General features: G+C 46.9%; 1 protein-coding gene across 1 annotated transcript; it reads left to right on the top strand.

Moving 5' to 3' along the window:
• Positions 1 to 3,707: 3,707 nt before the first annotated feature.
• On the top strand, positions 3,708 to 17,254 carry GALR2 (galanin receptor 2). Its single transcript, XM_008163884.4, has 3 exons — positions 3,708 to 4,470; positions 12,389 to 16,202; positions 16,718 to 17,254. The coding sequence occupies exons 1-2, from the start codon at positions 4,115 to 4,117 to the stop codon at positions 13,167 to 13,169; spliced, it is 1,137 nt and encodes a 378-aa protein (XP_008162106.1). The 5' UTR covers positions 3,708 to 4,114; the 3' UTR covers positions 13,170 to 16,202; positions 16,718 to 17,254.
• The last annotated feature ends 9,379 nt before the right edge of the window (positions 17,255 to 26,633 follow it).

The following is a 26,633-nucleotide window of genomic DNA, read 5'->3' as shown; positions in this document are numbered from 1 at the left end:
CAGATCCACTCTACAACTGATTTGCCTCCCACTTTGTGCAAGTCACTTCATTGCTCTGTGCCTCAGTTTACCCATGTGCAGAGTACCTCACAGGGTTGCTATGAGGCTTACTTCGTTCATGCTCATAAAGCCCTTTGATACACTGCTCTACAGCCAAAATGCTTCTGAAATAAATGTAGTCAAACTTTACTAATTCTGGGTTACTGAGAATGAAAATGATGCTTAAAATTGTTGATTGGCTCTAGTTTTCAAGATATGCTATTGGGTCAGTATATACGACCCTTGACTTGGGAATGGCAGAGGATAAGTGAGTTATAAAGGGAAGGGATCTCTATTTAAACCAGAAATGACTAAAATACATCTTTGACTGGATCTATGAATAAATCTATGACTGGATTTGGACAGTACTTGCTTTTTAGGCAAAACAATGAATGATGCAATCTGAAGCTGGTATTGCGTCATACATTATATGAATTGCATCATGTTATTCCTAGAAGTCATGGATGATGCAATCATAACGAAGCTTACATCACTCTGCTGAACAAATTGCCCTATATCAGCTCTAGAAATCATACAGTATCGTGCTCTCTTATTTGTCAGTGTTTGATTTTGCAAAGGGACACATTTCTGTTTAGCCAAAGTGAGCAGAGATGCCTCGTACTTTTGTGAACAGTGCAGATAACTTCTGCTATGTTTGTGGTGAAGTGACTTTGCATCACAAAAGCACAGTATAACCACTATGGTTAAGAAAGCCTATCACCTTTATTTTGGCTGCAAAATTGGAGATCAGGACAAGAGGTGGGCCCCACACATATGCTGCAACACTTGTGCAACAAATCTTCACCTATGATTGAACAGGAAAAGGAAATCTATGCCTTTTGCAGTGCCAATGATTTGGAGAGAGCCAACAGATCATACCAGCAATTGTTACTTCTGCATGGTGCCTCCAGTTGGGAAAGGTGTGTCAAAGAAGAAAAAGTGGACTGTGCATTATCCAAACATTCCATCAGCTATACGCCCAATACCCCACGGAGAAGGACTGCTGGTTCCTGATGCACCAGAATCATTCTCACTTGCGTCAGACGAGGAAGAGGAAGAGGATGAAACTTCTGGTCCTGAACCATCAATGTCACAGGACCCACATTTTCTCCCATCCTCCTCCTCTGAGCCACACCTCATAACACAAGGTGAACTGAATGACCTTGTCAGGGATTTGGAACTACCCAAGAGTAAGGCAGAGCTGTTGGGCTCCAGACTACAGCAGTGGAATCTCCTGGCAGGTGATGTTAGGGTTTCCATGTTCTGTGACCGTCAAAAGGATCTTGTCCCATTCTTCTTCATGGAAGGTGATCTTGTAGCCTGCAACAACATCGATGGTGTGATAGCAGCCCTCAACATCGTTCACGATCCAGAGGAGTGGAGACTGTTCATTGATTCATCGAAGATGAGTCTTAAAGCTGTTTTACTGCATAATGGCAATGTTTTGCCATCAATTCCAGTTGGTCATGCAGTCCATATGAAGGAAACCTATGACAACATGAAACAACTTTTGAGATGCATAAACTATGACCAACATCAGTGGCAGCTTTGTGGTGATTTGAAGGTTGTTGCTCTCTTGCTTGGTCTGCAGACTGGATACACAAAGTACTGCTGTTTTCTCTGCGAATGGGATAGTCGTGCAAGAGATTCCCACTACATCAAGAAAGATTGGCCACTCCGACAGTCATTGGAGCCTGGGAGGAAAAGTGTTCGGCATCCACCACTTGTTGAATCAAGGAAGATTTTGTTACCACCCTTACACATCAAGCTGGGTCTGATGAAGAACTTTGTCAAGGCCATTGACAAAACACAAGCAGCTTTCAAGTACCTCCGTGGAAAATTTCCAAGGTTAAGTGAAGCTAAGATAAAGGAAGGTGTCTTTGTTGGTCCTCAGATTCGTGAACTTCTTCGAGATGATGCATTTGACCATGCACTGCGTGGCAAGGAAAAGATGGCATGGAAAGCCTTCCAGTTAGTGGCAATACATTTTCTCGGAAACAACAAGGCAGACAACTACAGGTTGTTGGTGGAAAACCTCCTCAAGGCATACAAAAGCCTTGGTTGCAACATGTCACTAAAGATACATTTTTTGCACTCTCATCTAGATTTTTTTCCACTGAACTGCGGAGCAGTGAGCGACGAGCACAGCAAGCGATTTCACCAGGACATTGCAACAATGGAGAAACGCTATCAGGGCAAATGGAGCCCATCAATGCTTGCAGACTATTGCTGGACAGCGACAAGAGATGCTCCATTTAATGAATACAAGAGACAAGCCAAGAAGCGCCGAGTAGACACTGAATAGGACTAAACTATGTACAGAATAGTTTTTTGCCTTTTGTTTCATAATAAATTTTATTTATATAACCCTTTTGCTGATTTTTAAAGTGTTACATAAACAGGACAGGTGAAATATTATCATGTAAAGCAACCATAAACACATGAAAAGACCTAGGTTTACAATGTATGATTAAAACTCTACTATCTACACAATATACATAGACATAAAATGTAAAAACTTAAATATCTTAGAAACAGTAGTCAATCAGTTGTTTTAATTGTCATATTTGAATTCAGCACATCAAAATACATAATAAATAGCACATTTTATCTCTGAAGCAGACGACGTCTCAAAAATTGTAGACTAGTGATATCATTAGGTGCGAAGTGGAAAGTATCAGTGATTATATTTCTTTGTATTACTACTGGTCACCAAGCCCAAGCCAAGCGAACATCAGTTAAGTGAAACATACTCAAAGAATTGATGGTGTTCTACGACGATAAGAAAATAATTTGGAAAGGCACCAAGGGGGAAAAATGCAATTTTGTAGCTGGTTGAGAGGAGAGGTGTTAAGGATTTGTTCCCATTGTGGCTGAGTTTGCTGGATTTCTTCTTTATTGCTCAAAAGATGATCAAGCCAACAACTCTTCTGCAACCAGAAAGCCAAAATAGATCGTTTTGACGCAGGGACTGTCTTTTGTGTGTGCAGTCACCAGCACAATGCAGCCCCCATGAGACCCGGAGATGCCACCACAATAAAAGAAATAACAATAGAAAAACTGGTCAGCTATTATTCCCCTAATATTTCTCTGATATTCCATCCAGCTCCTGCAGTCTTTCCTTCACTCCTGCAAAACTCCCACTGATTTCAAGGTGGAAGGACAGAGGACTCTAGGATTTGCCTCTGCTGGCTCAGAAGAAAGGAGCTAGCGGGATCAGAGAAAAAAATCAATAGTCCAGCACCTAACTGCTCTGTTGGATCCAGCCCCCAGAGCCTGTTCCACACGAGCTCCGCGCAGAGTTCTGACACGTGTCAGAGCAGCTCTTTGCAGACGCAGAACGTCAGCCTGCCTGGGACAGCTACCTTCCGCCTGCGGGAGTTACAGGTGGCGTTGTTGGACTGGGAACGTTATTTCCCTTTACCCACCAGTTTTCCTTGGAGGAGAACTAAAGCAGCCCTTTGCCCCTCACAGAGGCACATGGGCAACTTCTGGATCCCCCTCCCCTGATGTTTAGGCACGAAGGAACAGACCAGGGTTCTGGGGGCAGCCAGGAGGCGAGCCTTAGGTTTCCATAGACACCGTTAATTGTATTTCAGGTATTTGTCTCCAGGGAAACCAGAGCCTGGCTCAGATCTATATATTTTTCCCCCGTATGCCGAGCACACAGAGCGCTGGGCTCCAAGGAGGGAGGGGACAGATAAATAAATAAATAAAAACTGCCAAGAAGTTTACTCTCTCCTCCCCCGGTCCCTTTCAAGACACCGCCGCGATGCTCTCCAGCGAGAGAGGCAGCAGGCGGTGAGCGGGGCTCGGAAAACGCTCCGGCGCCCGGTGAGAAGCCGAGCAGCAGAAGAGCGAGGGCGCGAAGCGGAGCGGACAACTCCGGAGCAACTTGGGCTGCGGCTCACCCCGCGAACTAAGCGAGACTCCGCGGCGCGTCGCACATCAGGGCAGCGGTTGGAGCTGAGAGCGCCCGGAGGATGCCAGCGAGCAAGGCGCCCCACGCTACCCCCGGCCGGAGTGTCCCTCGCTGAACAGCTGTGTCTGGGGAGGAGCCGGGGTCGCCGCGGCGATGAACAGCTCGCTGGCCCCGCTCAACGCGTCCGGCGGCGAGGCCGGCTGGCAGCCCGAGTCCGTGCTCATCCCGCTGGTGTACGCGCTCATCTTCCTGCTGGGCACGGTGGGCAACTCGCTGGTGCTGGCCGTGCTGCTGCGGAACGGGCAGGTGAATAACACCACGAACCTCTTCATCCTCAACTTGGGCGTGGCCGACCTGTGCTTCATCGTCTGCTGCGTGCCCTTCCAAGCCACCATCTACACCCTGGAGGGCTGGGTCTTCGGGCCCTTCCTGTGCAAAGCCGTGCACTTCTTCATCTACCTGACCATGTACGCCAGCAGCTTCACCCTCGCCACCGTCTCCCTGGACAGGTAGGAAAGCGGAGAGGCCAGGGCAGCAGGGGGGCTGCCCTCCTTTCAGCCCCTCCTTGGCAAATAACTCAGCAACTTTCCTTGGTTACTTTCCAACCTGGCCAGCCAGCCAGAACCTCTCCCTCCCTGCCCATAAGTTACCAGGGAGAGCTGGAGGGCCAGGAACTCTGGAGCAGGAGGGAACTAGCCGCTGCAGCAGCTGCACTGGAAGGGCTAGCAGAGGGGTGCAGTGTGGGGGCAGGAGGCGAGCTCCCCCCCTGGGGCTCGCACCACTTCTTGCAGGGTGGTGCCTTCCTGAAAGTTGCAGATCCCCAGCTATCGAAGGCAATGTGCAAGCTGGGGTCTTCGCATGGGTGGTGGAAAGAGGCAGTTTAGAGGAAATGGGACTGTGCTCTGCAGAGAGAGGAGGGGAGGTGGGATTAGGCACCCTTAGACAGCAGAGCTGGGCATGCTAAATCACCTGGGACCAGTTCCTGGCCCAAGCCCAGCTCAGAGTAGATGAATTCACTAGGGGCATGGGGCGGAGGACCCCAAGGCATTCCCATGGCTGCAGGAGAGGGACAGATGAAACCAGCAGCACTTTGCTTTGGAGTGCTCAGCCTGGCTGGCAGAGTTCAGCATGACCACCCAAATCGTGGTCCATGTGCAGGGCCGGAGTCTCTTCTCACGCACCCCGGAGGAAATCCGGAGTGGGTCCATTGACAGGAGTGGCGCTACATCAGTGTGAGTGAGGGGAGAAGCACGACTGCTTTCCCTTGACTCAGCTCCCCAGAAGGGCCAGGAGATTTTTCAGTGAAAGAGAAGGAGGGACATCAATGGAAAATGGTGTGGTTTAAACAGAGTTCAGTTAGGCCCAGTCTACACTTAAAGATTATATGGACCTAGCTAGATCCCTCAGGGCTGTGAAAAAATGTATGCCCTAGATTGGCCTAGCCCCCTCGGTGGAGGCAGATAGAATTCTTTCATTGATCTAGCTACCGCCTCTGGCAGAGACAGATTAACTACATCGCTGGAAAAACACCTGCTGTTGATGTAGGAAGCATCTACACTACAGCACTATGGTGGCCCAACTGCAGTGCTGCTGTAGTGTAGACATGGCCTAAAATCCTTTTTCAAGAGCGGAGAAATTAGTTACTGGACTAAACAGCACCAGTGTGAACTCAGTTTTACATCAGCCCATCGTGTCTATGGAGATGTCTCCATTCCAGATGCTACAGTGACACAGCCACGCCGCTGTAGTGTAGACACTTCCTACAGTGAGAGAAGGAGTTTTTCTCTGGCTGTAGTTAATCCACTCCCTGAGAGGCAGTAGCTAGTCGATGGAAGAATTCTAGTGCTGTCTACACTGGGGCTTAGGTCAGTTTACTAATGTCTCTCAGAGGTGTGAGTTTTTCACACCCCTTAGAGGCGTAGCAAGGTTGACCTACATTTTAGGAGCCAACCAGGCCTGTGTTGTGGGTTTGTACCAATGTGAATATATAGGCTTCGTCTCCACTGCCAGAGTTGGGTTTTTACCTCAGGATAATGAAGGTGCATTAGCCAGCCTGCTGTAAAATCCTAGTGAAGACAAGGCACCTGTAGATTTTCCTGCGAGGGAAAGTAGGTGAGGTCAGCTATGGTCAGGGAGTGAGCTACCGGTGCCTTATTTCCACTAAGATTTTACAGCAGGATAGTGAACACTGCCCCCCACCACCTTTTTTTGCACAGACATAGCCTTTAACTTGACCTGCTCACCCACGTGAAAACTACAACTACCTTGTCTTCTCTCGGATTTTAACTCAACGTACAAACACACCTTTTGTTTTTGCAGTGAAAACATACCTCTGACATCAAGTCACACCAGTGTGATTTTCTTTGAGGGCCACAGAGAGATACAGCGATGGGTAAATGGGTGAAGCATGCAGGTCAAAATACATGAAAACCAAAGGGCAATATTAGCATGAAACGGTTCTCTCTCCCCTACAGAAGCTACAGTGGAGACATCCCCATCCCCAAGGAAAGCAGGGCATGAAAAGAGCAAGCTTGCTCATGTACAGTGAGTGGTAGCTTGATAAATAAGGGAGCGTGTTCATTAAATTGAAGAATTTAAATGAAGGTTTCGGAAGTGTACACTTCCTGAGTCTCCTGGTGGCATTGCCAGGGCTGCTTTTTAAGAGCAGACAAGAGAACGCTGGTGTAAAGCTAACAGCAGAGAAACTCCTGAGGGTCAGAGCGTGAATCCCTTATGCTTACCGATGAGCATTTACTTACCTGACAACAAGGTTACTTGTGCATGTAACTGCTCACTAGTGTAAGGAATGGGTTCACAATCTGGCCCTAAATGATCAGAAAGTTTTCAGTGTCTAGAACTGCCAAAGGACAACAAAGTTGCTGGGAGACGTATGGGAATAACAGGAGGCTGGGAAAAGGATTTCAAAAGAAATGGGCAGCTAGATTCTGATCTCATGTACACCGACATACATGTGGAGAAAAGCTATTTAGTTCACTGGAGCCAGTCTAGATTTATACTGATGTAAGTGAGATCAAAATCTGTCCCGGATTGTTTTAACTCAAGGCTTTGGGAGATAAAGTGGACAGGTTATCAAAACCAGAGAGAGAAACAAGCTACGACGGTCTGTTATCTTGGCATAGAGGCTTAGAAATAGATGTCATAATATAAGCAGCAGCCCCTAGCTCATTCAAGGAATTACAGAAATCACACCTGCTTTGTAAATAGCATCTGATAAATAGCAAAGTAGGTAAATCTTTTAAAAAAGAGTTATTATAGTTAAACATTTCCACTCACCAACACCTTTTATTTGCATTACTTGAAAGAACATTTCTCTCTCACATACATTATTGAATATTATTATTATTATTATTAATTATTATTAAAACACAGGGTGACGATTCTAGGCTGGCCTGGGGGCACCGGACAATAAAATGAATGCTAGCTTTCAATTAAAACTGTCATGTCCAACAGCGAGGTTTGGAACTGGAATTGTCCCTAATGAAGGCAGCCTGCAGCGTTTGACATTTGTAATTGTGATTTCCTCCTGCTGATCTCTACCACCAATTCAGCATTCAAGAGGCTGAGAAGTAATTAATTTGCAGCGAGAAAGGTAACCGTGGCTCTTGAAGCTTTTCTATTAGAATATTTTCTATTTAAAGTCAAAAGTACTCGGCGTTCAGAGTACTTCAAACCTGCAAGATCTTTGGATTTTAAGAGCCAACTAGAAAGATGCCAAAAGCCCTTTTTGCAAACTCTTGGCAGGCCTCTATAACAGAAGCTAGACAGAAAGTGGTCTTTTCTTTGCCTTTCACAAAAGTCTATTTTATTTTTTATGTCTTATTTGTTTTGCAATAAATAATTGCTTTTAAGGATATGCAGCAGCCACTTGTCACCAAAGGAGCCATAGAAGGGTATGTATATTTCGGCTTGGCAGAATTCAGTTTTTATTTTTGTAGAATTTTGACATTATACAAAATGTTTCTTTTTGAGCATTTTTCTTTTTAAGAATTTTTTCTGTTTCTTTTTAAGCATTTTTTCTATTTTTAATCGATTTAAATTTTCACAGTTGTGGGGAATCAGACGGATGGCAGACAATTATTTAGAGACAGACTTTGAGATGCAAAATATAAAAGCTTTGTAACCCAAATTGTCAACATTACATGTGGATATGGAGAAAGTAAATAGCCTTACGTCAAACCCTAATATGTTCTCAAGCAGCATTTTTCTTACTTTGCCTATCTGTATATTTTGATTATTATCAATGGAAGTATTTTTTCATCAGTTTGAGTATGTACAGTGGTGAAATCAATGTTTGCTGACATTTACGGATAAAAAGCTAATCCTTCCAAGCCTATGTATAATTAAAGCAGGTGAAGGGCCTGATTCTCCTCCCTCAACAATGTAAAATCAGGAGTAACTCGATTGATACCGGAGGAGTTACACCTGTCTAAAACTACTGAGAACTATGTGAAAAGAGAACTGAGGCTACAGGAGTTTGATGTATAATCGGGAGATTACTACACTATCATTTAAATCTTCCTACTGTGTGATCATTGTGTTCCTGTTGTTTCTGATTATAGTTTTCAGTGGGAAAAACAGTGGGAGCTGTGAATGAGATTGAAGGAAACTAACATCCTCTTGTTTGCTATGTCTCAGTAATCTCATCTTTCAAGACATTTTCAATGTGCCTTTCTTTACAGTATTTCGGTGCCAGGCTTCTGATACAATAATCAAGTCAGTCCAAGACTAAGGATTCCAAAAATGAGGTTGGCATAAAATACTTTCAGAGTAGTACAAAATGGATCAAAGCCTTTCTTTCCCTTTTCTGAGGCACCTTTCACATGTCAAATCCTGCCACTTGATATATTCCAGTTCCAGTCTTGCATTTGACGCTAGTTAGATTCAACACTCACTGTTAGTAATGTACTAAACGATTCAATCATTCTCATTTGGGAGTGGAAGGTGCCCAGAACCTCACAGGAGGCACTCAGCTCTTTGCAGGATCAGACCCAAAATGTAAGGGGTGAAATGGTATGAATGGCAACAATTCTCTAGCAGAATTTTGCAAGCCAAAAAAAATCTATGAATTTCTTGCCATCCGTAGTGCTCTCTTCTCACCACAAGAGCATCAATATTATGTTGCAGTGACTCAACCTTTTGGATGACACACGCAGGTCTGAGATACACCTAAAATGTAGGTTGGCCTAGCTTTGTCGCTCAGGGGTGTGAAAAATTCACACCCCCGAGAGATGTAGGTTTGCCAACCTAAGCCCTGGTATAGACACCGCTAGGTCAATGGAAGAATTCATCTGTTGACCCAGCTGCCACCTCTCAAGCAGGTGGATTTACTACTGTGATGGAAAACCCCTCCTGTCGCTGTAGCAAGTGTCTGCATTCCAGTGGCACCTCTGTTGCTGTAGTGCTTGTAGTATAGACATACACTTCAAGCACTTAGCATTTCAATGGTCATCATTGCAATAGCTGGATGGGATGAATTCTACAACCGCAAAGCAGAGGCTAGAGGGTAGTTTACACTTTTCTGGGTGTGCAGGCTTCTGTCAGTTGGTTTCAGTGGACATCAGTTTAAATAGGGGAGGCTTGAAAAACAGAGCTCTGAAAACTTAAATTTCATGACTCTCCTCACCTCCCCCTCCTCCATAAAGGAAAGGTTAAGGGGTAGGCAACCTACATGCCGAAAGCGGCACGCGAGCTGATTTTCAGCGGCACTCACACTGCCCAGGTCCTGGCCACCGGTCCGGGGGGCTCTGCATTTTAATTTAATTTTAAATGAAGCTTCTTAAACATTTTACAAACCTTATTTACTTTACATACAACAATAGCTTAATTATATATTAAAGACTTATAGAATGAGACCTTCTAAAAATGTTAAAATGTGTTACTGGCACACGAAACCTTAAATTAGAGGGAATAAATGAAGACTCGGCACACCACTTCTGAAAGGTTGCCGACCCCTGGGTTAGATCCTGACGTATGCAACTCCGGTTACCACTGAGAATCCAAAGGCTGCAGAATTGGGGGATTTTCCATGCCAGTAGGGTTTGGGCTTGACCCTGCAATCAGAAAAGAACCCTTACTCCATCAAACAGTCCCACTGGCTTCAGGAAAAAGGGCTGTGGAGTTGGGACTTTGATGGATCAGTTCCTCTTTAACTAGACGCCCTCTAGCATCTTTCTCATGTTTTAGCTGGAGACTGTTTACAAGGCAATAACCATCAAGAGGAATTCACTAGTGGGTGTAGGAGGATGCTAAAAGCATGTTTAAAAAGCTTGCTGTGAATTACATGTGCAGTTTAAAATTCATGCTGCTCAGGATTAGGGTAAAGCTATATGCTAACAACTCTAACCAGTAAGATCTCAGTCCTGCAATGTGCTTAGTACCCTGACCTCCCATTCACCAGCTACTGCTGGCTGAATATCAATAGCTATTTGCACATCCTCCACAGAACATTGTACATAAAAATCCTAACTGATGTCTTTGTGCTCCTGGTAAGACTGAATATACTTTGGGAGGTTTTTGTTGGGCTTTGCAATGCAAGTCTATTAATTTATACTAATTTATGGTTACAGTTAATAACAATGAAAAAAACCCTTTAAAATGGTACATCAACCACATATAATGACCGCCCAATAACCTCCCCAGGGAACAGAGCTGAAAGTCTGAGACATTATTACTGTTTGAGCTGAAGGACTCTGCATGAGAGCTAGGAGCTGCAGCAAACTAACATCCTCTGTGGATTGGGCCCGAGTGGAGATGTGTAACCTACAGGACAGCTGATTACGCGTCATCATCTTGGCACTTCACAAGCTTGTTTTGAAATGGGAGCTGCAGTGTGGGAGGTGGCCAAGGGTCGGCAGCATGCCCTGTTTCATGAGAAAATAATAGGAACTATGCATCTTTATTAGACGAAGGTCCTGCTCCTATTAAAGTCACTGGCAAAAACTCTCAGTGGCTTCAGTGGGAATGAAGTTTATAGTGCTGAAGGAAAAACCTTAGCCCTGTGTCACTCCAGTTTTAAGCCAGTGTAACTCCTCTGAAGTCAGTTACACCAGCATAGATTGCAGTAATGAAATGTGAATTCAGGCCCTTGTTCCCTCTCTGCCTGATGGAGAAAGCAAAATTCTTCTCCTTGAAAAAGTGATGGGTCATGCTCTTTCCCTGAGGACAGATCTGTTGGTAACCAGGACCTTAGTGCCAGGTGCAGAAATCAGAGAGCTGACCGTTTGTGGCAAATAAAATGATTCTCCAGCCCACACACTGGTGCACCATCAACCATTGTTTCAGAGCCGATTCCCTAGGGAGACTCTCTGACGAATGTGGAACTGACGAGATATAAATATTTTACATCTCTTAAAGAACCACATGGTCAAAAGACCAGAGCAACACGTGCCTGCAAACAGCAGCAGGTGCATGTGCATAAAACAGGTCACTGCATTCACAAATACAAATGTGCATGTTTGCAGCTGCATTTTCAAGGGAGCACCAGTCACTGAAAGCATGGCCCTTTGAGTTTGCTGCTTTTACTATGTAATTGTCATATACAGAGATGGGCAAAACCATAAGTTCAAATGTAAGTCCCTTTGGGTTTTGTGGATGATGGCATTTCAGAAACTGAAATCCCTCCAACCCTATGGCTTTGGTTCCAGTTGGATCCCAAACTGAGGAAGCTTATTTTCTAGTTCTGTTCTGGATGTAACCAGCATATCCATGAGAATAAGCTTAGATATCTATCCAAGGTGACCGAGCTGTTGAGTGAGTGAGCTCGCAAGATTTTGACATTTTGGAAACATCAGCTTCCAAGATGTAGGTGCCATTTAATCCAAACCAGATTCCTAGCCCTAATTCAACCTTAAACTCAGATCACACCCTAAAAATGATTTGGATCTGAGCTAAGCTGCCATGGCCCATATATTGTTGTTATATAAAATGCAAAAGACATGGTGAAAATCAGTGACAAAGAAAAGTTTGAGTTACCATCTCCTCTACCTGGTCAGGCAAGTTGTCTATATGGAGATTTGACACCAGGCCAGGTGTGACTCTACAGCATCCTAGCTAGCTATGCACTAATTGTCTGTTTGGACCCAGCTACCTCGCACTAAAAGTTTGAGATGCAAGATGTCACAGCACACCATGGAGCTTTTAGTGCGTGATAACAGGGTCCGTGTGGACAGTTAGCGCGTGGCAGGCTAGTGCGCTGTAGATTCACACCCTGCAAGTGTCGTGCACAAAGGTTCTGTGGAGACAAGTCCTTGGAAATGGGATAATTAGTTGAACAAGAAATTACATTAGAAGTGCAAAGTTTTTCATTTTAACTCTTTTTCTCCTTGTGTTCTCCCCACATAGCCAGCCTGATGACGTTTTCTCTGTTTTAAATAGAACTGTCGTTTTGTTTTGTTCTCTCCCTTGCAGGTATTTGGCCATTAGATACCCTTTGCATTCTAGAGAACTCAGAACCCCCAGGAACGCGCTCACAGCCATTTGCCTCATCTGGGGTCTTTCCTTTATTTTCTCTGGCCCATACCTCAGTTACTACCAGGAGTTCCAGATGGCCAACCTGACCGTCTGCCATCCCATCTGGAAGATCCCCCAACGCAAGATCATGGACATCTGCACCTTCATCTTCAGCTATGTCATCCCAGTGCTGATCCTTAGCCTCACCTACATGAGGACTATCCGTTACCTCTGGACTTCCGTCGACCCCATTGAAGACATGTCCGAATCCAAAAAAGCCAAGCGCAAGGTCACCAGGATGATCATCATTGTAGCTGTCCTCTTCTGTCTCTGCTGGTTGCCCCATCACCTGATCATCTTGTGTGTCTGGTTCGGCTATTTTCCTCTCAACCACGCCACCTACGTGCTCAGGATCCTCTCACACCTGATCTCGTACTCCAACTCCTGCGTCAACCCCATCGTTTATGCCCTGGTCTCCAAGCATTTCCGCAAGGGCTTCAAGAAGATCTTCAACTGCCTCTTGCACAAGAAAGTGGCCAATAAGGTACATGTGGCACAGGTGACCAACACTGTCAGCACCCTGGAGGCGGATCTGACTGAAGTGACGCACATCAGCGAGCCCCCTCCTGCCAGGTCCTTCACCAGCTGCCAGATCCCAGGCCAGCCATGGGGGGAGACGGAGCAGCTAGGGCGCCAGCAGAAAGTAGCCAACTCCTTCATCACCTTCAATGTCACCTAGTGGAACTTCTTTCCTATTGGCTTTGAAAAAAAAAAATCTTCTGACTCTAGGGCCGTGTCGCGTGGATCTGGGTAGGACTGAACGTTGGCTTTAATGTACGGCTCACAAGAATCTCAGCTTTTAAAATGCTGCTGCTTTCTAGCCTCTCAGCCACCGCGTGAATGATTAAGACCGCTATGTGGAATGTGGTTTCATTGCCCTCCTCTTGGCATCATCGCATAGCTGCAACGATCAAAACCTACCTTCCCCAAACCAATTCCTACACGTGCTAGCATGTGGCCCCCCACTTCGTTAAAATGGTCAGTCAGTGAGCATGTGGGGAGGTGCTAGAGGGGGTTAGATTGGAAACAAATTATTTTATTTCCTTTGTGGAAGAATTTTGCATCTTTGAAAGTCTTACAGAGCCACTTGGCTGCAAGAGAATGGCTTGTGGGAGCCATTTATAGCTCCCCTCACTAGCCTCGGCCCTAGAACATTCTCTCCAGATTGCGCTGCACCTCTAAAGCGGAGATGCTGCTTCGGTGCACATGGCCAACTGGGGAAGCTCGTTGCTGCGCTGGTAAAAGTCATTCCATTATAACAGCCAAAAAAGGGGAATGGCTTGCTGAACGACCCTTCTGCTGTCGCACGGGAGTCTCCAAAAGGGGTGTGCGGGGGACAGGTTTCAGAGGGTTTGTATATAAAGGCGCAGGAAGGAAGCTCAGTTCTCACAGGTTCTTCTTCTGTGACCTCACCTTTTTGCATTTAATGACAGGAGTCTGTTGCCATGGAAATGACAGTGATGTCACAAATGCAGCATTATGAGCCTGGTTCTTCTGTGCCACGCCCCTGGTGTGGTCACTTGCACCAGTGCAAAGTGCATGTAAATGGCAGCCAGCCTGATGGGTGTAAATAGCAACGCAAGGTGTGGGTGGAGAAGTCGTCACCGTGGGATTGACAAGGAGGAGAACATGTGCAGAAGGACAAGCGGGTTGAAACACAAAGTGCTCTAGTCTCCTCCTGCATGCAGAAAGGGGCCAGTCCAGTTGGAACCTGGGCAGGGGCACAGAAGGGGAGATATGCGCTAGCATAACAAACAAGAATTTGACCAACTCCCTTTGGCATCATGTTGAGTCTCCAGGTTCTTCAGACCCAACCGAACGGCTATACTCACCTTTGGAAGGCCAGATTCTTTGGAGTGACTCCACTGAAACCAGTGAAGTTCCTTGGCTGAAAAGAAGAGCAGAATCCGGCTCATTATGCCCCCACTCCCTGAATGTTTAAATGCCTGTCACTTGCTTTGCACATCTGCCCTGACTACCACACACACTCATATTACACCACATCGGTTGTTACATCACCATTAATCTCACTGCAGATTCCACGGAAGTCATGCTCCCTGACTCCAGGCTGCATTTAGCTGAATTAGGCTCGGTGTCCGGGAAGACCCTTTGAACCTCATGTGACCCCTGTGTAAGTGTCTAGTTGCTACTGCTGAGTACTTGAGCAGGGTCACTGGACCCATTTTTATAGCGGGGGCCCTGAAAGTCACTGAACCAAACTGCAAACCCCAGGGAAGCCAGGCATTGGGTTGCTATTAGAGCTTCAAGCCAGGGGATGCTGCTTCATCCTACTTCCCTTCCAGCACCCTTGGACACGAGTCAGGCTCCAAATTGAGAAGTTTCTTTCCCTCACCTTCAAGGTCTTTCATGGCTCTGCCCCTCCCCCTTAGTTCACTCATCGCCCTTCCTGATGACAGCCTCAGTGAGCCACTTGTCAGCTTCTCACACAAACATCTTCTCACTGCCCCTCCCCTGGAATTCCTGCCCTAAACTGATCTGAAAGCCCTCCCCTGCGACGCCCTAACCCTCCTCCTCCAAATCCCTCCTCTGCCAGAATCAACCAGCCAGTCTAGGCTGAGGCATAGTTAAGAAAAGTTGGCATTTTATCTATCATAATACAAACGTACAGTTACCAATGTATATTACAATGCTCTGTATTTGATTATATTGCATACATCACTGTGTTATTAGCTTGTAAGATCACGGGGGTCAGAGAACAGGTCTTCATATGTATATGCATGGAGTGAAGCACAATGGGGCCCTGATCCTGACCAGAGCTTTCAGGTGCCATTACAATACAAATGTTAAATAGTATTAAGAAGGTGGACGTTTCCAGCATATCCCTGTGGCTTGGGCCACTTTGGATATGTGGCTAGCCCAGTCAACATGGTTCCCATGCTTATCGCTGACTGCCTAAGTTCTAGCCGTGGGTCGCCCTTTTTCCACAGAATGACAAAGCCAGCCAGGGTTTTGAAGATCATTGCCATATACATCAGAGGTGGATCTGAAACAATACTCTACGTCCAAACACCCCTGATAACGTTGGCATGTCTGGACCAGGATTGAAATCTTGGGGTGTGAGTTTAGTCTTCCTGGCAGGTGACAGCATGAACACCTGCAAAGGAAGGTGGATCAGGGAAACTGATTTTTAGCAGCATGGGTTAGCCAGGTGTTGTTACTGAGGGGACAATCTGCCACTGATGAGATTAGCTGTGCTAACCATATGTGGGAGCATGGGGACTTTTATGTCATATAAGTGGAGCTGTGATTCTCACCTAATGTATATCTGTACTTATCACCTTGGTCTGTTTCATATGCTGTGTCTACATTAGCACCTTTAATTGCAATGTGTTTCAAAGTGCTTTGCAGAATGTCCAGAGAGATCACTTTATATGTACCCATTGAAATGGAGCCACCTCTTGGGTGGAACACAGCAGCAGCCCTACACAAGACATCTTAGGAGGCAAAGGAAGAATTACATAGCCAGTTGAACTTAATGGGCATATAAATCACCTATCTTGACCAAGACACCTGGACTGATGCCAAAAAGAGCCATGGGATCTTAATTGCCACAGACAATCAGGACATCAGCTTGACATCTGATCCAAGAGAAGGCACCTTCAGTAGCTCCCCAGCTTGGGGCATCGGCTCAGTACCGGCTCAGCTAGAAGAGCGCCATCTACTGCATCACCATTCTTCTGCAGCATCTAAGGCCTTGTCTACACTACGAGAGTAGTTCGATTTTACTTGCATCGAATTTTTGTAATCGATATTGCAAAGTCGAACGTGTGTGTCCACACTAAGGACAGTAATTCGACTTTGTGCGTCCACACTAACGGTGATAGCGTCGACATTCGAAGCGGTGCACTGTGGTCAGCTATCCCACAGTTCCCGCAGTCCCCTCTGCCCATTGGAATTCTGGGTGTAGCCGGCAATGCCTTCTGGGTAACAAAATGAGTCGAGGGTGCTTTTGGGAAACTGTCGTCATCCGTCCATCACTCCCGCCCTCCCTCCCTGAAAGCGCCGGCGGGAAAACAGTTCGCGCGCTTTTCCAGTCATTGACAGCGCGGACGCCACTGTACTCCGAGCATGGAGCCCGCTGCGACCATCGCTGCAGTTGTGGCCGCTCTCAACGTCTCGCAGCTTATCATAAAGGACGGGTGCAGGGTTAATTCGATTTAACGGCGCTAACTTCGACATAAACGCCTAGTGTAGACCAGGCCTAAGTGCCCCTTGGAGAGCGTCTATGTAAATACTGACTCCGCCATGTAGTCTAGCCAACACTGTATCCATGAATGCTTAGTCCTGACACTGTGTTATGCCATTAGGCCAGTGATACTCAGACCTCTGCGGTTCAGGAGCCAAATTATCAACATTACCCAAAAGAGCCACAGTTATGTGAATTCATTGTTTCATTTACTATAGTACTATCTAGTCATATTTAAACAGTATGACAGGGAAATATATATTATTCTCACAGCAAAACGACTGACCACGTATTATTATTTTATCAATTATAATTGGTTAATATCATAGTAAAAGCATCCTGATTGGTTAACAATGAAATCACAGAGTGTTTTAATACTACTGCATGAGCTCAGGAGACCCGTTAAAGAGCCACTTTCGGCTCGTGAGCCTCAGTCTGGGTATCATTGCATTAGGCAGCATGGGCTGCAGCAACCAGCATGGGAGCTGGAGAGCCAGAGCAAACCCCAGGGTCTGCCTGGGTCCGGCTGCCTCAATAAAGAACCACCTTTATATTCATTACAGCCGAGTCCTGTCTCCTTTCACCCGGAGAGATGCTACAGGTGAGACGCTGCTTAGCTTGGGAAATCTGACAGAGGTGATACAGCAGCTGTTGAGGGGTGGGGAGTGGTTTTTCTTTTGTTCATTGAGGGACCCTGAGTAAGAATCGAGTTCTGTTGATGATAAAGCTATGCCCTCTGGAGGATTGGGGTTTTTCTCTTCATCTGCCCCCCGAATCGGCATGTGCTAGGACTCCAGGCCACACTTTATGTCTAAGAGATGCCGTGATGAGTGCAGTAGGACATACTGCAGGAGAAGCTAGCCAGACATACACTGCAATATTTGGTGTCCTCCGACCTTTGGGCCCAGTTGACCAATTTTAGCCTGTGGTAAGTGGGAGTTGCATGTACTCACATCGGACTGAGTCCGACTCATGCACGGGGCTCTTGGAATGAAGGGCTCTGTGAATGGCTTTATAATTACAGCTGTGCTCAGTCTGCGGAGAGTGGTTGAGTGCTCGGTTACTAGGTCTACTCTGGGATTTGACATTAGCAGCGCTTAAAAAAACAAACCCACATGCTTCGCCGCGCAGAGGTACGATCCCACGAAAGCCACACAGAATCCTCCCGAAGAACCCATTCTGCATTACAACTGGGAAGGAAATGGTTTATCTTTCCCACAAGAATTTGAGATTTTGACTTTTTTCCAGTCCCGAAACAGGACAAAAATCTTGAAAATTTTCATGAACTGATAATCTGAAAGAAAAAAAAAAAGTGGTTCGGGACCACAGAAATGTTCCTTTGGATCATTTCAAACTGTTTTGATTTTGCCCTTAAATTTGGGAACAAAAGGTCATTTAGGATAAAAAACTCCAAACTTTTTGTTTTGAAAATGTTGAAACAGGATGTTTTGGCAATTTCTCAACTTTTTATCCACATTTTTTCCCCCGAAACGGGAGATTTGGGGAAGCCGACCCTTTCTTGCAAACAGTTTCGGTTTTGATTCATTTACATTTTCCCATGAAAAAAAAAGTTTTGTCGGAAAGTTTCCAGCCTGCTCTACTCTTCATCCATTCCCATCCCTAAGAGCCAAAACACTTTGTTTCTTTGTTACTGCGTCCAATGACCGTCACATTTCAGCCCAGATCTCAAGCCCTTTGAGTCGGCCGCACCCTTATCTGATACATGGGTTATACAAAAGCTTCTGGGACTGGATTTCTTTTTAAATGCATATGGCACAGTTGTGGATGCTAGATGCATAAGTCATTAATAATTATAACCAAGTTAAGCCCTGGGTCTGCTCACTTGGCCCTGGTCTGTTATATAAATCAGTTCACATTCAAAGTAACCAGACGAAGCAGTAATGGGCTTAGCAGATTTTTCAGGGGCTCCATCCTCGGGGCCACATCCCGAAGTCTTCACTAAGGCAACACTCTAATCAGCCATCAGTGGGAGACTGAAGGCCCTATCTGACGTTAATGGAAGCCCTCCCATTGACTTCAATGGGCTTTGGATCAGGCCTTGAATAAGGAATTCAGGCTCTGGCTCTAGAGACGGTCCCAAGGTGCAAAGTTCAAACCCTGACTTGGAGCTGAAATTTCCCAGAGTCCAGGGTGGTTAGCTGTAGGTTTTGGGCTGAAGCCCATCTCTGAGCTAAACACCTTGGGAATAGAGGCTCTATTTACAACAAGCTCCTTCTCCAGGCCCTGTTGCTTTGATCCCTCCCCTGAGAAGCACTCAACTGTCAAACATTTTATCTTTCCCATTAAACCTTATTATAACCAGATCCAGCTAGCCCCACGCCGAGGACCATAAATTGCCCAATGCTTCTTTATTAATAATTATATTTAGTCTAGCCATGCATCCAGCATAAGTCACAGACATTGATTGCATAAACAGCTCCATTATTTATCTCTGTATTTATCTTCTTGACTGAAACCTTTCATGGCAAAGAAAAACATGTAATAAGCCATTGAAACATGGCTAATAACAGCCTTCACCTACTCCTCTGCTCTTGGGCTTGAGTCTCTTTTGGCTGACGGATGATCTCTCGCTGGACTGCATAGATTCACCTTTCAGAAGCAGGGTTTGTTCTTAATCTCAAGAGACCAGCCACTGGCTTATTTTAGTCACCCAGGGAAAAGTTCAAAGGCAGAACAGATTAAGAGAATGAGGGGGGCTGGAGACTCAAGTGATTTATTTGTGGGGGGAAATCTGGCTTCACCCCAAACTGTTTGTTCCCTAGCTCTGAAAGTGTGATCAGCAGAAGTGCATTTCCATGGACTTGATAGGTCCTTCTGTGCTTTGCCTGATTAGGGACCTGTAATGGAGCACAGACTCACCACCGCTGCGCCTCCTGCTGGCTTGCTCTGGGAATTAGCTCATTCAGCTATAGAGCACCCTCTGCAGGTGGTGTATTGCCTGTTGTCTGCTTGGCTGTGTTGTCTCCACCACCGGGACACGCGTCGCTCTCTGGACCGCGATGTCCTCTTCAGGAGACTGCCCTCCAGCAGTGCCCACTACTCCATTCTCCCCCCTTCCAGGGGTGTATCAGCAGTCCTAGGCCACACCTGCCACCCCAAAGTCTAGTCCCTTACCTCAGGGACAAGGTGCAGTCCCTGGGCCACGCTCCCTTGTGGCAAGGTGCAGAGGAAGGGGGGAGGAATGGGGGACCCAGGCCCACCCACTACTCTGGACCCCAGCCTAGGGGCCCTTGAGTTGCAGCTGCTTGCTGCCTTCCTCAACTCCCCGTCACTGCCTGCCTTCCCATGGGCCACGTCCCCATAGCACTAGCACCCACTCAGCCCTTGTTTCAAGGCCTGCAGTCTGGCAGGGTCAGCCAGAGCTTCCACTGCCCTGTTACCCTGCCCAGCACTGCTCTGTCCAGGGAGCCACTCCTTCCACCAGGAGCCAGTCCTCCTCCCTTGCTGGTCAGGAGGAGAGTGATCTCTCCTCTGTGCTGCAGCCTTTATATAGGGCTCAGCCTGGCCCTGATTAGCTACCCACAGGCCCTTTCTGATTGGCTACCCATCTGTGCAGCCTCTCTGGCCCATTTTCTCCTGGAGTGGGGCAGCTTCCCCACTACAGGACCATATAGGTAACTAGACTGACGGACAAATCTATCACAATACAAGGCAATATTTAATTTCATTGCAGCCTCCAGATCTCTGTGAGGTTCATTAGCATCCCCTCAGTTCTCTCCTCTACTAGCAAAATTCACATCATGTTACTTTTACATTGTCCTTTGGTTAGAAATCTATCGCAGAGCTGGTTTGCTGCACTGTGTTACAGCAAGAGTTGATTTCTCTCTTCCTGAACAACTTGAGGTCACTATGGCTAGTCCCGCCCACTGTCTATACCTCAGCAATATTTGTACATCTGCTCCCAGACTATGCCACACATTTGCAGCTCAGCAACTTTTGACACGTCAACTGACTTGAGGAAAGTCTTCATGATGAACTGTGTCCTAATGAGAACTCCTCCAGATCTTGGCATTGGGGAGGAGGGATGCAGATGAGGGCCTGGGATAGCCAGCAGCCGACAGAGCTTCTTTAACGACACTTACATTGGACACATATGGGATAGCTGCCATCTTGGCCAATGGACCAGGGATTGCATTGGGGACTGCCAGAGCTAAAAGCATGAGGTGCTATGGCTTGAGTCAAGGCTGTCTAGCTTCTGTGGATTGGGCTCATGGGGGACTTGTACCAGACTTACTTGTGGGTTACCTGTACAAACCACATAGTCCAATAGGTAAAGGAATGGACTAGAAGTCAAGAGACCTGGACTCTCTGCCTACAAGGCCATTAGCTCATTGTTGGGCCAGTCACTGCCCCTGTCTGTGCCTCAGTTTCCCCGTCTATAAAATGGGAGTGATTTATACTGATCATTCTCTACAAAGTGCTCTGAGATCTCTGGGAAGAAAAGTGCTTCGCAAGAGCTAAGTATTAATATTAGTAACTGTGACTTCACTCTTAGGAGACTTGGCAGTAAAATGAAAAGGGAGAATAAAATGAAGCCCATGATTTCTAAACTGTCCACCAACATCTTTGCAGGTGATCAGAAAGAATGGCCTGGGCTAAACACCAGAAGGGCTTTACTGAGTCTAGCTCAAATAAAAAAAAACCAACATTATTAAGGCTGTAAATTCAAGATCTCAAAAGCAAGGAAATGCCAGAATGTAGGTTGACTGTGAATCTTAATTGGGCCTCCTTATGTGTGTGCATTGTGATAAGCTTTAGTTACATGATCACATACTATTCTATTCCTTTCACACAAGCGCTGCCTCATTCAGCGCCCAGGAGAGATGGTGCTCATTTAACGAGCAGCTATTCAGTATTCCTTTTTAACCTCTGTGGAAAAAATAGTATGTGATCATGTAACTAAAGACTGTACTATACTGCAAACCCCTTCACCCCCTCTGCCTTCAAGACAGGCTATTACTCCTTCCCCTCCATACATCTGGGTGCCAGCCAGCAGAGAAGAGACTATCCCCCTGCTCTCAGCTCCTGCCTCCAGCACACACAGACCCCGGCAGCCAGCAGGAGCAAGTGGAGAGGGAGCCCACCCCACAGGTGCAGCTCTTGTGTCCCCCAAGGTGAGTGCGTCATGACAGAGGCCTGGGTGGGTCCAATCAGAGACCCTTTGGGCCAGGTTGGAAAGCCCAGAGCAGGGCGCTGGGCCCAGTGCTGTGTGAGAGGAGCTGCCGAGCTGCTGCTGTGGGGTGAGTGCAGGATGCCAGCTCCAACCCCGTGGGACAAGGGAGCAACCAGACACAGTAAAAAGTCATGGATAAATGGGGGGGTGGTAAGTGAATTGCCTGGCAGAGCTTTGAATCCTGCCACTATCATCCTCCCCCATTTCCAACACCGAGGTTGGGTGCCAACCTCTGTCAGTTCCTCAGCTGTAGTACCAGCTCACAGCCCATTTTACAGATGGGAAACTAAGGCACAGAGAGGCCAAGTGACTTGCCCAAGGTCATACAGAAAGTCTGTGGCAGAGCAGGGACTTGAACCTGGTCTCCTCTCTCATAGGCTAGTGCCCTAACTACCAGTCCATTCTTCTTCTCTGCCACCATCATCCACTCCAAATGACTTGAGCAGGGAGTAATTTTCCTCAAGCACCAAGGAGCAAAGCTCTGGAGTCTCTCCTTTTCCTTCCATTTGGCCTTTTCCGTCTTACCCCTCCACTCCCTTCCCAAGCTACCATCAGCCTTTTCCTTCTCCCAGTTATTAGTTATATTACCGCAGCACCTTGGAGGTCAAGTCACGGCCCAGGACTGATCATGCCAAGTGCTCTCCAAACCCAGAAGAAGAAGATGGTCCCTGCCCCAAAGACCTTCCAATGTAAGTATCAGACAAGAGACAATAGATGGAGACAGACAGACAGATGGGGGAGTACAAGGAAACAATGAGACAATATTAATAAAGGCAGGCTGTGCTCCTAGCCCACGTCTGGGCTTGAAGAACGTCAGAGTTTGAAAACACTGGTTTTACAGCAAGGACAAATTTCCATCAAGTGTTCGCAACTCAAATGTTACAGCACTGAGAACTTGGAAGCACCTTAATGGATTTTTATTGTCCAAGATAAGAGATGCGGAGACTGTGAGAGAGTCTTAAATAGGTAAAGAAATACTTGTTTACAATATATGGCTTTCAGGCTGGCCATGTCCCCAATAATAGAGTTTCGCATTTACCTCCCTGTGCACATTAATGACAATTTACCCTTTTAGATTCCTTTCATCTTGATTACTAGGTTGAAATATTTGTGTAATAGTTAAAACAACAAATCCAGTGAAATCAGTGTACATCCCCAGTAGTAATGCTCTACACAGCCATGTCAATAATCCAGTTCTGCCTGCTTTCCAGCCTGGGAGAGGAATGTCTTACCCCTCATCCCCAGCCCCACACCAGAGCCTGCACTCCAGCCAGAGCCCTCACCCCAACCCTCTGCTCCAGTCCTAAGCGCCCTCCTGCACCGTGAACCCCTCATCCCTGGCTCCACCCTGCAGCCCTCACCCCCGCACCCAAACCCTCTGCCCGAGCCCTGAGCCCCTCCCACACCCCAAAGCCCTCATCGCCAGTCAGAGCCCTCATCTCCCCACACCCCAACCCTCTGCCCCAGCCCTGAGCCCCCTCCTGCATCATGAACCCCTCATCCCTGGCCCCACTCCACAGTCCTCACCCCCGCACCCCAACCCTCTGCCCTACCCTGAGTCTCCTCCCACGCTCCAAAGCCCTTGGCCCCACCCCATTAATTTTTTGTAATAATAATCAACAATGGATAAATTCTTAATAAAGTTACCCAGAGAAAAAGAACAAAAGAGTAATTCATCAATTTACAGCCTGAGTTCGACACCGAGCTTGCAAACTGAAGTTATACAAAAGAAAGATGCGGCAAATCTAAAAGATAAGAAAAGGAGTTTTCATCAGTCTTGGCTATCAAGATTTACATGGTTGGAGTACAATAGCGAATTAGACAGAGCCTGTTGCTTTTGGGGGTTATTGATCCAAGAATGCTTGGTTGTTTCCATATTCAAAATTGTATTAATAAAGTTGATATTCTTAGTTATATAATTTTTTCTTACGATAGTGATATTGTGCAATATGGGGAGACTGTTAAACGCTTGCTGTTCCCAGTCCATTTTTACATTATTTTAAAAAATATATATCACCTTACAAGGCAGGTGGGGGTGGGACTTGGACCCGTTCTGGGCACCACCAAAAAATATACAAACCTGCCGCCACTGGGAACTGCGTATGTTTAGTTTGGAAAAGAGGAGATTAAGGGGAGGCGGGGGCATGAGAGCGGTCTTCAAATACTTGAAAGGCTGCCATAAAAAAGATGGAGAAAAGTTGTTCTCTCTTGCCACAGAGGGCAGGACAAGAGGCGATGGATTCAAACCACAGCAGAGCAGATTGAGATTAAATCTCAGGAAAAACTTCCTAACTGTAAGAACAGGAGGCCAGTGGAACAGAGGCCTAGGGAGGTTGTGGAAGCTCCTTCCCTGGAAGTTTTCAAATGGAGGCTGGATAGCCATGTGTCTTGGATGGTTTAGACACAACAAATCCTGCATCTTGGCAGGGGATTAGACTAGATGACCCTTGCGGGCCCTTCTAACCCTATGGTTCTATTCCCATCTCACCTCACTCTCCACCGTCTCTGGGCTCCTTGGCCCAGATCCGCAAAGGTATGGAGCCACCTAACTCCAGTTGATTTCAATGGGAGTTAGGCAGGAGCGCCGCCAGCTTTTCTGCCACCCTAGGCGGCGGAAGGTCCCGCCCCGAAATGCCGTCCCCCACAGAGGCGGCAGAAGGTCCCGCCGCCGAAATACCGCTGCAGTTGCCGCCCCCCAAATTGTAGCGCCCTAGGCGGCCGCCTAGGTCACCTAATGGGTTGCGCCGGCCCTGGAGTTAGGCAGCTAACTACATTTGAGGATCTGGTCCCTTCTGACAAATGGCGGTGCGTTCACGTAAAGCTAGGTGACATTCTTAAACACATGGCTACTGCTCTCGGCAAAAGAGCTGAATTCCATCAAGGGGGAGGGGGAAGGAGGAAGCTGTTTCCGAGTTCATCTCTTCACAATTCCTTTTTTCTTTTTAAATTAAATGACGCACAGACTCACGAGACAGCCAGGGTAACGCAAGTTGATTAGCTGTCTCCCGCCCAAGGAAAGGCCATAAATCCTACTAGAGAGAGACTTTGCTTTACTTACGTTGTGGAAGAAGGGGAAAAGAGGCACATTAGTGCCTGGACATTTGTTCTCTTGCCTGGGCGAGTTGGGGGAGGGGGAGTTGTCGCAGGGATCAGATTCAGGAATTTTAGGATGTCAGGGCCAGAGCCTCAACTGGTGTAAATTGTCATAACTCCACTGACTCCAGCTGAGGATCTGGCCCTTAAAGTTACTCTTTTCTTACCGCCACAAGATTAGTTGCTGATCTAGATGATCCCACCCCTTCCCCTCCCACCCTATACACTCTCCAGACCAGATACAGTAACTCCTCACTTAACTTTCTCCCGCTTAACGTTGTTTCAAAGTTACGTCGCTGCTTAGTTAGGGAACATGCTCGTTTAAAGTTGTGCAATGCTCCCTTAGAACGTCGTTTGGCTGCCTGCTCTGTCCACTTCTTGTAAGATTCTTTGGAAGAGCAGCAACTTTACAAGGGAGCATTGCACAAGTTCCTCTTCTCCTCCTCCTCCCCCCCCTCCTTCCCAGCACTTAGGACTTTCTGGGAGGGAGGGGGAGAAGAAGGGAAGCGCTGCGTCTCCACTCCTCCCCCTCCCTCCCAGAAAGTCCTAAGGGCTGCTAAACAGCTGTTTGGTGGCGCTTAGGACTTTCTGGGAGGGAGGGGCAGGAACGGGGAAGCTCCAGGAAGAAGTGGCCTGAAGCCCAGCAGAACTAAGTCCATGTAGCTCTATCTAGCTGCCTACATCTGGAGTGCCGGTGAAAGGGCCCAGGGTTGCTAACGCTGGAGAATACGGTCCTCTGTCTACCCATAAGCCAGGTACAGCGTGGGCAGCAGACAGAGGGCTGAAATTCTGAGCTGGTGGAGCAACTTCCAGCGGGAGGTGGGAGAGTAGGCCTTTCTGCACCGGGGATGTCAGCCACCCGTGGGGAGGAACCGGTGGAAACCCCGGCCTGAAACCAGGGTAGGCTGCACCTGTGCAAATCATGGTCCATCCTGTCTACAGCAGAGAGTTGCAGCTACACCGGTGGCTGGATACCAATGGCTGCAAATGCTCACTAGAGATGAGGCCCAGATAAGATGCCATGGCCCATTCAAACATCTGCCCCTGTGCTGGGATTGCTAACCAGAATGGATTTTTGCATCGAGATCTATCCACTGTGACCCGGACTGAGAACACCAACCTCCTGGGCACATGGGCCAAAGTGCTGTTAGATTAACTCCACATTAACTTCATCTCCTCTCAAAAGCCACATGGAGGAAGAGGAACTTTTGGCCAGTGGAAGAGGACAAACTGTAAGGAAAAAGTTACATTATTACAAGATGGTATTATCCTACAGGGAGCCTCTGATCAATCCACACAGGATGTTCCTCGTGTGGCCCTTTAAACCACTCACATGCACAGGCAACAAGGGGACTGAAGGAGCTACATTTAGAACCAGTCATGTCGAGCTGTGCTTGTGGTCAGCTGATTTCTAAGTGCCGTGAGTCTTCTCCGGAGAAGGGTCACTAAGCTCCCTCCCAGAGATTTCTGAGGTTTAAGCAGCAGATTGTCACCATACGGGCAGAAGGGGCGGCTGTTCTGACCAACACCCCCCAAAGACAGACACCAAATGGATAATGTCTCATTACACGCCCAGCTAACCTCATGAGCTGCCAGGGGAGTGAGGCTGTGAACTCTCTGACCTGCTGAAAAAAATATAGCAGTTTATT

The sequence above is a fragment of the Chrysemys picta genome, chromosome 12 (genome assembly GCF_011386835.1).
Source record: "Chrysemys picta bellii isolate R12L10 chromosome 12, ASM1138683v2, whole genome shotgun sequence".
In the NCBI taxonomy this organism is placed as follows: Eukaryota; Metazoa; Chordata; order Testudines; family Emydidae; genus Chrysemys; species Chrysemys picta.
This window is presented reverse-complemented; position numbering and strand designations above follow the sequence as displayed.